The sequence below is a fragment of the Lissotriton vulgaris genome, chromosome 6 (assembly GCF_964263255.1).
Source record: "Lissotriton vulgaris chromosome 6, aLisVul1.2, whole genome shotgun sequence".
Taxonomy (NCBI): domain Eukaryota; kingdom Metazoa; phylum Chordata; class Amphibia; order Caudata; family Salamandridae; genus Lissotriton; species Lissotriton vulgaris.
Genome location: NC_141694.1, coordinates 19,184,299 through 19,196,843, shown reverse-complemented (window position 1 = coordinate 19,196,843; position 12,545 = coordinate 19,184,299). Strand labels below are relative to the sequence as shown.

The 12,545-nt window shown below is 42.1% G+C and overlaps 1 protein-coding gene across 1 annotated transcript in view; it reads right to left on the bottom strand.

The window, feature by feature from the left end:
- The window catches only part of LOC147706711 (solute carrier family 22 member 7-like), a 306,523-nt gene that overhangs the window by 202,915 nt on the left and 91,063 nt on the right, over positions 1-12,545 (bottom strand). Inside the window, exons 4-6 of the mRNA XM_086925851.1 lie at positions 12,238-12,392; positions 5,356-5,524; positions 4,640-4,763 (exon numbers count right to left, since the gene is read on the bottom strand). Of these exons, the coding sequence (XP_086781977.1) occupies positions 4,640-4,763; positions 5,356-5,524; positions 12,238-12,392 (448 nt within the window). The remainder of the gene's footprint in view (positions 1-4,639; positions 4,764-5,355; positions 5,525-12,237; positions 12,393-12,545) is intronic.

The following is a 12,545-nucleotide window of genomic DNA, read 5'->3' as shown; positions in this document are numbered from 1 at the left end:
AAAGGTTTATATTGTTGTAATAAAATAACCCCCCAGTTTGTAACAAACTGGCGTGTATCTCTTGTATTCTTGTTCAATCCAGGTAAATGTATCTCCTAGGTGTTTAGTGTTTGCATGAATGGATGAGTAATCCCAATCAGGTAAGTGGTGACCACATAAATAGGGAGTGAGTGGACCTATGATGACAAGAATAGGAGACATATAATATTAATTGGCTAACTCCTAATATTGTAGTAGCAGACCCTTAGTGAAGAGACTTCCCACTATATATATATATAGGTGTTCATAGGAATGTGGTCGTCGTTGATATGCGGCGTTAATGAGAACACTGGGTAGGAGACCAGTGTGTATACCCACTAGATTGTGGCTTGAATAAGTGAGAGCACTAGGAGGTCGAACTAGTGTGTAGTTTTGCAGAATTGCAAACAATTTGGAAAAGGGAGCATTGGGTTCTGCAGGCCCGTGTGTAGACGCACCGGATTGTGTGTCATATCTGCCCTAGGGTAGAACGGTCTGGGTCAGGGTGGCCGCGAGACCAACTGATGTGAATAAGTGTGGTGTAGGGTATGGATATCCCTAGTAATCAGTGAGTATTCTTAGTATCCCTATAGATTTAGTGGTGTTTTTAATAATATGAGCTTGTATATTGCGAGTTCCCCATCTTCAGGTAGGTACCAGGTGCCTGGATAGTTGGTCCTGAGGAGGGATGTGATTGCGTTCTGGCTGGGTTGGAGGGGGCCCTAGGGGCTGATCCCACCTACTCAGAAAATCCAGCCATAACACCTACAAGGAAAACACACAAGGATCTGCATCTGTTTAATTTTGTTATAATAGCATCTTATCTTGTTATACATGAATATTTGGAGTTACACTTTGTGTTGTGTGTGCGAGAGCATTGCTGTTCTATATGTCATGAAAGTCCTCTGATTTTCTTTGTGAACGGTTAAGGGCTTTTCCGTTCGCTCTTTAGGCACCACTTACCTACTCATTCTCAGTTACTCTATAACGTTGAATTTTAGGCAGAGCACCCTCACTATCTGAAATCTCTAAAAAAAAACATACAGCTGTCAACCCCACGGGATCACCCACCACCTCCTCTTAGTTAACTTTGTCCTTGACAAATTTTCCTCTGCAACACTTTTTTAGAACAGTTCCTGTGGATCGCTTTGTCCCCAGGACATTCCTAAGAGTTTGGAAAATTATTTGGGCTAACACATCTGAAACATACACCCTTGGAAACAGTTTCACCCACAGCACCCTTCTTACAATTCATGCCCACAATTTGAACAGGGGGTGAATGTTCCTTTTGCTTCTGGAAGTATTTGATACACTGCTGTGAATGTTCAACACTCTTTGCTATAATGATGACCTTGGATGGTGTGGGATCATTTTTGGACCACATTTGTTCTTTAATTTTATGAGGATTGCTTTGTAACATAAACTGATTCCTAATACATTCTTCCACTCCTGTGCCAAAATTGCAGGAAGGTGTTAATTTGCATGAATCTGTAATACATTTCTCCACTGATTCATCAAGACCTTGTTTCCCCCTGCCACATTGAAACCTCTATAGGATAATAGAGACTTTTGGCAGATAATGGTCATCCAACTTCTTTACTGCCCTCTAAATATCATTACCCACATGCTCCCCATTACCATCCTCCTGCGTCTCAGCATCAGGAAGATTCTCAAAAACACCCTGCCCTTCCACACCAAGACAAATAAGTACTTAATTTCTGGTGATGCATTTGGTCCACATACTTTCAAATAATTCATAAAAACATTTTTCTACTTAATCCAAGGTTCCACTGAAGAGGCCACAAAAAAGGGTGAGGAGAAATGTTCTTTATATTTCATGCCCAATAAATGAAATAGAAAAGAATGCAGGAGATAAAAGAAAACTAAGAAACCTCAAAATGGTATCACCCATGCTCCCATGAGTAATCCAGAGCGGTTGAGGGGTTCCTGAAAGCCTTGCCTTGCCAAGCTGTAACATACAATGTTAGACTGTTAGGCGTCAAGACGCAGGCCAGAGCATACAGTTTCAGGAGAATGCAAACGTTCCCAGGCAACAAGGAGCACTAATAGGAGTGTGCGTACACTGAGCGCTAATAGGAGTGTGCATACACTCACTGCGCTGATCGCCTCACTCAGACTGTTACTAGGATGTGGAAGTTGTTCCAGCAACAGGAGCATGCACGATGTGCATGCTGCGGTTACAGCCAATCACCTCCACACAGCACATCACAACAAGGTGAAGGTTGCCACAGCCACAGCAACTTGCATTCCCCAATGAACACACACACAAAGACACACTGCCAATACGCTCCCAGGCAACCTGGCATCTAAACATTAACAGCTCAACCACTCTCAATAGGCGACTCGGGCTCCAACACACCCGCGCTTGACACTGGGTGATGCGTAGACTCGTGGCAGGTATAACTGCACAGGGACCTCAAATAAGAATCCTTCACAAAAATTCCAGTTGTTAAAAAATTGGGAACTACAATGAAGCACTCCCAATTAGTTCACAGGCGATAACCAGCTATCATTGCTCCATCAAAGTGAGACCACCAACTCTGTGAAAGTTTTCTGTTTGTCAACATAGATTGCAAATCAAGCAAAAAAACAAAAGTACTCCCAAATGAAATGAAGGTTTTGTTGAGTGCATGTATGCAAAGGCGTCTTAGTGCTAGAACTGGTGTCAAATCTTGAGCAGAGGGAGCAGGCAGAGGCTTTGACTTGGATGCAAACAACCATGTTTTTAGTGATCTTCTAAACAACTGTCTATTGGTTGGCCTTCTCAGTGTAAAAGGCAGAGTACTCCAAAGTTTTGAGGCCAGATGAAAAAAACTTCTGCCCCCCCCATTTTACGGTCTTCACCCTAGGAATGACCATCAGGGAGGCAGTCGACGACCTGAGATTGTATTGTGGGATGTGCCATCTAATGCGATTGCACAAGGACTTGAATTGGACCCTTGCCTGGACTGGAAGCTAGTGCAGATCTTGAATACTTTGGGATACCGGACTGAATTTGGAGATCTTAAGCAGTAGTTGTGCTGCCACATTTTGCAGTGATTGAAGCTTGCGTACGATCATCTTGTTTGCACCCAGTTAAAGGGCATTGCAATAATCAATTTTTGATAACACCGAGGCACAAATCACTGTCTTCCTTAGGTCTATAGGAATGAACAGTAAAAATGTTCTTAGGATCTTCAACGTGTAGAAGCAGGACAATGTAATATGAATGACCTGGTCCGATAAGGACAGCTGGTCATCTAGAGTAACACTTAGACTTTTTACCTTCTTTACTGGGGATGGACTGGGCCCGGCTACTTCTGCCACCAGGATGTGTCCCAGAAAGAAGTATTTTTAATAGCATAGTACCACCTCAGTTTTATTGGTATTCAACTTTAAACAATTGTCACACCAAATCCTGGTATCCAATACTTGTTGACAAATGTAAAAGTAGGGCTGATAAAACAAAATTTGAATTCAGTAGAGATGGTTAAATCCAAGTATTATTCAATGAGAACAGGAAACTCCATCCACTCCAGTCTTCTGCCTGCAAACAAGTTCTTAGCCAGTTTGAAAGACAACATTCCACATTCCAACCGGCAGGCAGTAGATACCGGAGCAACTCAAATACAAACTAGATGAACATAAAGTGTCAACAGATAGCACATCAAAACACACAACAATACAAAAATACAACAGAAAGCAAGGGGGACAGACATGGCAGGGAAGGTAGGTGGGAAGAAGTTTGCCATCAGGATGCTCAAGGGGACGTGGACCTGATGTGATGTAGTAGAAGAGGGGACTATGAGCATATGAAGGAAGAGTGTGCATTGCATGTTGAAGGTGGGTAATAGTTTGCAGATCATAATTGAAGGAGAAGGTGTGGTGGTAAGGTGGGGACAGAGATGAGAAGAAAAGAAATGAACAGTCACAGAATGTGATATGAAAGCAAGGGGGAGGAGAACGAACAGAGGGAAAATTAAGTACTGAGAGAGAACTAAGATTGGGGTAGAGGGAGAGAGAGAGTGGTGAGTCATTTGGAAAAAGGAAAAGTAAGAGTATGAGAGAGAAGAGGGAAAGAAAGTGTCAAAGGAGAGTAAATGGGTGATTGAAAGATGTGTTGGGTGGCATACAAAAATAATGAGAATGGCTGAGATGGAGGAATAAGGGGTGTAGGTATGGAGAGCATGGCTGAGTATAAGGCTGGATGTGAGGAAAGAGAATAGTTAATCAGAAGAGCATAAATAGGAATTGGTGAGAAAGCAGGAAGGAGGTCGAGACAAGAGGACAGACTAAGGTTGAGGAGGTGAACAGGGAGGTAGGCAGAGAGAGAAGGGGAAGAGGCAGAAATAAGTAATAGGTGGAAGAAAAATAAGAAACAGGTGGAAGAGAGAGAGAGAGAGAGAGAGGGGAGGGGTTAGAAGAGAAGATGTGAGGTATTAAATCAAATTCAAAAAGGGATGTGTGGAGACAAAGAGCAACAGGGGGTGAGAACATAAATTGAGTGTAAGGGAAAGGATGAAGGAGGTAATGCTCCAATACTGGGGTGCATGACTGGTATGAGTTCAGTCAGTAACATTGTTTGTATGATGGCTCTGGTGTGTTACTACACTCCTCTCACCTCAGTGTTGATTTTGGAGGACAAGTGTTTCTGGCCGTTCATTGAAGAGCATTGAACCAAGAGGGCGTGAACTTCCTTCACCTTGCCTTTGGTCAACAGCCACCTCGCAGACTCAGGAAGCCACCTGTGGGAAGAGAGAATACTGTGTCAGAAATGATGTTAGTAAATATCTGTTCAATTTCAGATTTCAGTCACTAGGAGAGGAGCCAAAGATGAGAAAAAGAACATTGTCAAGAGTTTACTTTAAGGGGACACAGAACACATTTATCAGAAACTCTAAGGAAAGGTAGTAGTGATGGAGACGGGAATTCATCATGGGTAGAGGACGCTGGCACTAATTGTTATGAAACTTTGAACACCTTTAAGCATCTTCAAAGAGAGACTCGTTTTGAGGACTAATTCCAGACTGTTTGAAAATGTATCGATGACTATTTGAGGTCTTGGAGATGCGTCTTGATTTCTCAGGGTTACACTGGGAACAAACAACACTCTGTGTAAGATAACAGCACATGGACATACAAGAGAACAGATTCAGACCACAATCAGGATACCTTGTCAGAGCTTTGTCTGAGACCCCACCGTTAAAATGAAATAGAGGAAAGTGGTAGAGCTGTGGTGAGAATAAACTGAGATGCACTAGTATAGCCATGCATGGTGTCAGACTCTTGGATAGCATAGTGACTGCCAAACACGGATCAGTATTCCACTCCACTCACCATATGCTGATAATGATGACAATATAGGGGGACGTGGCAGCAATGAGAAGCCACCGCCAGTCCCGGATCAGGTACGCCACTAGGGACAGGAGCATAATTCCAATAGGCCAAAAACTACTGCACAAGCACCAGGACTTGGAGCGATGATTCACCTCCACCCACTCCACAGCTGCAAAACAAGACAAACTGATCAGATCTGGTTTGCTGTTGATCACCATTATGCATAAGAACTCACATCTGTATCAAGGGATAATACTAATACAAGACATTTTGAATGCAAACGGGCTCTAATTTATTGTTGTTTTCCCATCCCTCATCTGCATTGTAGTCAACTTAGTCATTAAGGGGCAGTTGTATCAAAATACCTATTTGCGATTCTCAAATAGCGATTTTTTGAGAATCGCTATTTGAGAATTGCAAAATGGTATTTATCTAAAAAAAATCACAATTTTTTTGCGATTTCTTATTATTCCTTAATTGCTAATAACAACTTGCGAATTCGCAATTAAGGAATAATTTCCCATTCATTTCTATGGGCCAGGAGGCCCATAGGAATGAATGGGAAGTTATTCTCAATTTACGATTCGCAATTTGAGAATCGCAAATTGAGAATAATTTCAAGGGTGCTAGGGTGTCCTAAGGACACCCTGCTGCACCCCTGAAATTCACATGTGGGTGCATATGGCGCACATACATGCCCTAAGGGCATGTATGTGCGCCACATGGCACCTTCACAAATGCAAAAAAGTGCATTTGTGTAAGAATTCGCAAATTACCACCAACTTGAAGTTGGTGGTAATTTCCGGTTTCTTAAGGAAAGATTGCTAAATTGAAATGCTTGATGCATAGCATTTAAGGAATCGCAATTTTCGATTCATTAAATGCTTACGCAAAATTAAGGAATAGCAAATTTTGTGATTCCTTAATTTTGCTATACATTTTTCTTCATACATTACATTTTGCGAATTTTTAGTCGCAAACACTGCATTTTTGCGAATTGCAGCGTTTGCGACTAAAAATGTCCTTGATACATCTGCCCCTAAGTACTTTGTTTAGACAATAAACTACTAAACTATTATGTCACGCAACACACAACACAATGCATACCCCAGTATCAGCTTAAATATCATCCTATTACAAAGGTTATTTTACTTTTGAAGAGACAATGGATCTGCTTTGATTTCTACCCTTCACCTCAGATCACCTCAAATCTGAAAATCCTGAGGGGCAGATTTAGAAGCCCCCTGCACCACCACTAGTGGCGCAGGTGGCTCCTCCATATTTACAAAGACAGGAAAAGCCACCCTGGGTGACTTTTCCTCTCCTTGTAAATACACTCAGGACTTTGCGTTGAAGGGGAGTTCAATGGGTGTTGCTGTTGGTGTTTCCACGCAACATCCATGGAACAAGACACATCTCCAGATTTATGAGAAATCGTAAATTTTGAGATGTGTCTGAATGCTACGCCACCCTAGAGGTGGCGTAGCGAGGCGAAACAAGGGGAAATGTTTTAATTTCTCCTCGTTTTTTCCTATTCAATGCATGCTGCATTCTACAGCATGAATTGACAGAGAAAAATGACTGTAGTGGTTGTTTTTGTGCAGGAAGGTGCCCCTTCCTGCACAAAATAAACTCCCCACGATGCAGGCATCCTTGCTCCATGGTATGCAGTTTGTGCACCAGCGCAGGGGCAAGTACAGAGATGCAACATATTCTTGTAAATATGTTGCATCCCTGTGCTTCCGAAGTGCCTCAGCGTGGTACAGCCAAAGGGGTTGGGGTGCCACACTGCGGCACTTCCTTTTAGATTTTCCCCTGAATGAGCTAGACACCGTAGGACAAAAACGCTGCCTCCAAGTAGGCAACCAATGGTTGCTGAAAATTCATCCAAAACAAAGATCCTAACATGCATTGTCAGAGCGAGGGTTGATCAACACTGCAACACTCAGTCTCCTAATGGTTGGCGATTATCCCTGCTAAGCCAATCCTGGCACTGCTGGAGCAGCGTCAGAATTGGCTGAGAGGGGTTTTCTCTTTTTCAGCAGTTGACGCGGGACCCCACCCCAGGAGGAGCAGAGGCGCCCCCCGGCCTCCAACCCCCGTGACTCGAGTATTGCGAGCAGTGACTGCTATGAATGGTAAAATACTTTTGTGATGCTCAACAGACACATACTGCATTTCATGTCTTTCCGTGTCGTGATCTGAAGTGGTTGTTGGCATTTCTTTTGCTGCCTGTATTGTTTAAATATGCATGCTCTAACACTGTGTGATGTGCGGACGTCTTCCCATGTTGTGATGTGAAGTGGTTGTTGGTGTTTTGGGCAACCTGTGTTGGTTGAACTTGTGTGTCCCAACACTTTGTTGAGTTACCGTGCCATTTATATTCAACAATACGGTGTAATTTGTGAAACAAGTGATTAAAGGGATCACATAAACGCGCATCAACCTTCGGGAGAGTCTGAGAGATGTGTGAGTGTTTCACCGCATTGAAGTTCTTTTAGTTCACTGGCAATGTAATCCTTGTAACCTTTGCTAAATATCTTCCCTATAATGTTTTTAACTTGTAGGTATGTAGGTTTACTGCCAAGTAGTTCCCCATATTTGTTAAAAATACAATACAGAGTAATTGTTCAGATCCTTAGGTATGCTGTAAAGTAGATATTTTGCAACAAGTGATTGGAGCACCTTGCTGAGTATTATTGATAGCTCAGCATTTACATGAATACAAGCATTGTGACCCTGACACAGGGTACGCATTTTGTAATTACTGTGGGGCTGTGACTCGCTGCCAGTGTTATGTGCTGTGATTGGTTAAGGCCCTTCTGGGTAACCAAAAGTCTGTGAGTCGTTTCCAGTTATTTGAGGGTACAGGTGAGTCCTGAGATCTCCCAGTCGGCAGGCAAGTTGGGTGTGGGCCGGGCTGTGCTCTCCGGCAAGTCTGGCTATATGTTTCTTTTCACGCTGTCTCCCTGCTTCCCTCTTCCTTTCTGTCTTTCTTGTCTCACTCCTCCTATTACTCCCCCTCCCTTTCTATGTCTTTCTTTCTCACTGCCACTATCTAGATGTCTCAAACTGACTGTGTGCTCAAACCGTCCTTTTTCTACCTCTCTCTGCTCCCCTCTTCTTTTCTGCTGTCTCTCTCCTTCATTTTCTGCCCTTCTATCTCTTTATTGGTGCTGGGCCGTAACTATGTGTCTCACCCTGTCTATCTCCTTGCCCTGTCTTTTCTCTGTCTTATTCTCGCTCTCTCTCTGCTTGCCCCACTGTTTCCAATTCTCTCCCCAATTGTTCATGTCTTTCTTAGTCTCCCTTTCTCATCGTGCTCCCTTTCTCCTGGTACCCCTCTCTCTTTTTCTGCTCCTCTGCTTCACTCTACTTGTCTAATCGTATCTCCTATTTCCCTTCGTAACACCCCCTCTGTAATACTGCTATCAGCCGACGGACAACCTTGTCGGTGGGAGGCTTGAAAAATGCATCTGGGACTACCCCCAGCAGAAGCAAACAATTTAGCCATAATGTTTACTCTTTTGTGTTTGAGGGAAGCACCGGGATCCTCTCCTGTCAATTAGTAACGGGGGCACATTAGACTTGTGACAGAATATCACACAGTGACAGAGATGGACAAAGCACGTGGTAGGCCGGCGTCGGATATGAATCTGATTAGACTGATAGTTTTGCCAGTCCTTTCTTTGTTAAAACAGATTCACAATTGCTTTATTAACCTTCCTGCTTTCTCAAATTTGCTTGAAAATGCACTATTTGCCCACTCTTTTTTCAAAATTGTATCTGGGGAGGAACCCCCCTGAACCTCCCGCAGGTGGTTTGAATCGCTTGCTTCAGTGCAGCATGATAATTGTTTCACGCCCTACAACTTTCACATGCCACCAGCGACCACTAGTAGGCTGCCCTTTGTATCAGGACAGGACACACCCTGTCCAGGATGGCCCATTAAGTCACACCTAAGCTCCCATTGTGTGCGGCTTTCTAGAGGGAATGAAAAAAGCCCAACTGTCACCCTCCTTGGACGTTTACTGGAGACAGGCTGTAGGCACACAGGGATAAGAGTAGAAAATGCTATATTTATAAAAGAATGTTTGAGTTAGAACTAGATATTAGAAGCAAGACACGGAGCCTCAGCATTTGAAAAAATCAAACAAAACTATTAAGGAATATATTTATGCCCTAATGCTTCAAAAATCAGTGTTTAATAAAGATCAAAAGAAAGACAACAAAGAAAACTGTATTGCCCACACTCTGCTGCCAAAAATACAAACCTTCACTAAATTAGGCTTCATCAACAGAAATTCTGGTTACCACTAGGAAGCAAAATGGTTTCTTTTTCCACTTTTTAAACATCAATATTGCAGTTCCATTGCCAAAGACTATACAACTCTTTTTCGTTCCTGAAGAATTTACCCAACTCTTGTCCTGAGGAGAACCCGTAAAACAATTGGTGTTTGAAACATATAGGCCATTACCTTTGGGAGATCCTTGCAAAACACTCATAATATGAAGGACTCAAATTAAGTTTCAGCCCAAAAACTATTTCTTCAAGTCCATATTAGATACCCCTGGACCCCGATACTGTATACCAAGGGCGTCAGTTGTAAATGTATCGCTCTGGACCTTCAATTGCAGGACTGGTGAACATGAATACTTTATGTTTCTTTCTGTATTAATTCTTGTTTTGATGTCATGCTTAAATCTATGTCTTTTCTTTTCACATTGAGCACAATGTTTTTTAAAAACAATTTGCATATTTGAGAATTACTTGCTGGTATCTTCTCCTTTCATTGTAAGGAAATCAAAAGCTTGAAATGTGACTGAATCAAAAATATAAAAGATTTAGAGATCATGTTTATTGAGTGAAATGACCTTCACGAAAAAGTAAAATGTGTATGATTTGCAAAGCCACCTATTGTTGTTTTGTATTTACAAGTTCTGGGATCCATGGTGATTGTATTTAAGGACCCAACCACCCCTATGCGAAAAAATATTTATAAAAGTGGCGTTTTTAAAATTGTAATAATAAATTAAACGTTACCATTTAAGAGGATTTATCATTAGAACTCAATGGGCACTAAACATGATAGCTCCACCTCCTTCCATTTGGGAATTATAGCTCATTAGATGTAACAAGGAATCTCCTATGTTAACCTATGGGAGGGGTATGCTTCACAGTTGTGATCAATGACTTTGGGAGTTGGTCGTCTCCCCTTTATCTCTTTTTTTTTTACTTCTTTGTACTTATCTCAATAGCATTTAATTTTGTGGATTCTATATATAACAGTTTATTCACACTCATCTATAATTCTATATGTTCTAGGCGAGAGCCCTCTTCAACCACATCTATATCAGGATTGCAGTTGCTATCTTGTCATTCTGATGCTACTATTGTGAAGATCAGTTTACTTGTTTTTCATTGAATGATAAGATCACGTATCTTTAGCTCTGCCTTTGCATTTGTTCTTCAGTTGCTACAGCCCTGCTGTTGGCCACTATTAAGTTTGAGAGTATAGAATTCATTTAAGTTAGAAATCTATGGGGCTGGGCAGCGGGTGGCTATCTCAAGGGAGGTGGACTCAACTAAATTGCAGAAGTAGTGGGGCATTGTATTCCAATCAAAATATCAACTAGAAAGTATCAAGAGGCCAACATATCATGGGCCAAATCATTGACAAGGTAACTATGCACAGGTAAGTATGGGGTGGCTTTAGTCCCATGTGTATGTACCTTTACAAGATATATATCTTCATGGAATGAAGAATTGGAGTTGCCCATAGTGAATCTATACTTAAGTATATACACTTAGCTTTTTGATATATTGACCGTCTTCGAAAAACGGCGCCGGGAACCACAGGAGGGGGAATGAATCGAAACAGGTGCACCCGCCTGATTTCCTTTTTTCGAGCGTTACAGCTTTAACCTATTCTCCTCCCGGTCATAGCCACCCTTATGAGACCTGTAAGGAACTAACTAACTACGCGTTTACAGCGCATTCTTCATACTCTCGCCCCTCTGGGCGTTGGCCACAACACTAATCCCGGCTTTTGACTTTAAAAGGCCCTGAAGATTCGCAGTCTTGTTTCCCTGCGATGAAACACGTGTTGGCCACAACAAGAGGAACAATAAACTGTTTTCCATAACAAGGATTCTACTCCATTTCAAACTTTTTCTTGGCACACCACTATCTATTGACTTTGAAACATGTTGATGTGTTTATTTTACTACTGTTTCCACAACCAGAAACTACTGTGACTTTATTGCTATTTTCCTAGAGCAGGGGCTTTTGTTGCTTTTGTGCTACCTGTGTGGATTTATCCACCTTTGAGCGGTTACGAGGGATTACCGCCCGCCCCTTTGCCTGGAAACTGTTACTTTACCCCACCTCAATACCCTGCGGTCACACGGCTGTGCGCCTGTCCTAATCTGGAATACCTGAAACCCTCCCAGTAGATCAATGGCTATCTCAAGGGAGGTGGACTCAACTAAATTGCAGAAGTAGTGGGGCATTGTATTCCAATCAAAATATCAACTAGAAAGTATCAAGAGGCCAACATATCATGGGCCAAATCATTGACAAGGTAACTATGCACAGGTAAGTATGGGGTGGCTTTAGTCCCATGTGTATGTACCTTTACAAGATATATATCTTCATGGAATGAAGAATTGGAGTTGCCCATAGTGAATCTATACTTAAGTATATACACTTAGCTTTTTGATATATTGGTCATTGATATTTAGACCTCAAAAGTTTGACCCCACAATATTTTCTACTCAATATTCTAATATACAACCCTGGGACAAGGTGGGCTGAGTCTGAGTAATGCAATTACATGTAAGTGAAGAAACGACTCTCCTGCCAATCAAAGCTTTACTTACATAATGCTGTTAAGACAATGGGAACTGCAGAAATTGACATCCCAGAAAGAGCTCGGAAGACGGCAAACATGGGATAATTGACAGATGCTGCAGCGACCATCTCAAACACCAGTGTGAGCACAGAGCACACCAGGAGAGTCGTGCGACGGCCGTACCTGAGAAAAAACACATAACAACTTGGCTTATACACATCTGGCTCTGATGGGTAAATTATACATTCACAGGTGACATCTAAGTCCATAGAAAGTCCCACAATTAACAATCCCTAAGTAGACACAGATTTGAAAATGTTTGTAGGGAGGATGCAT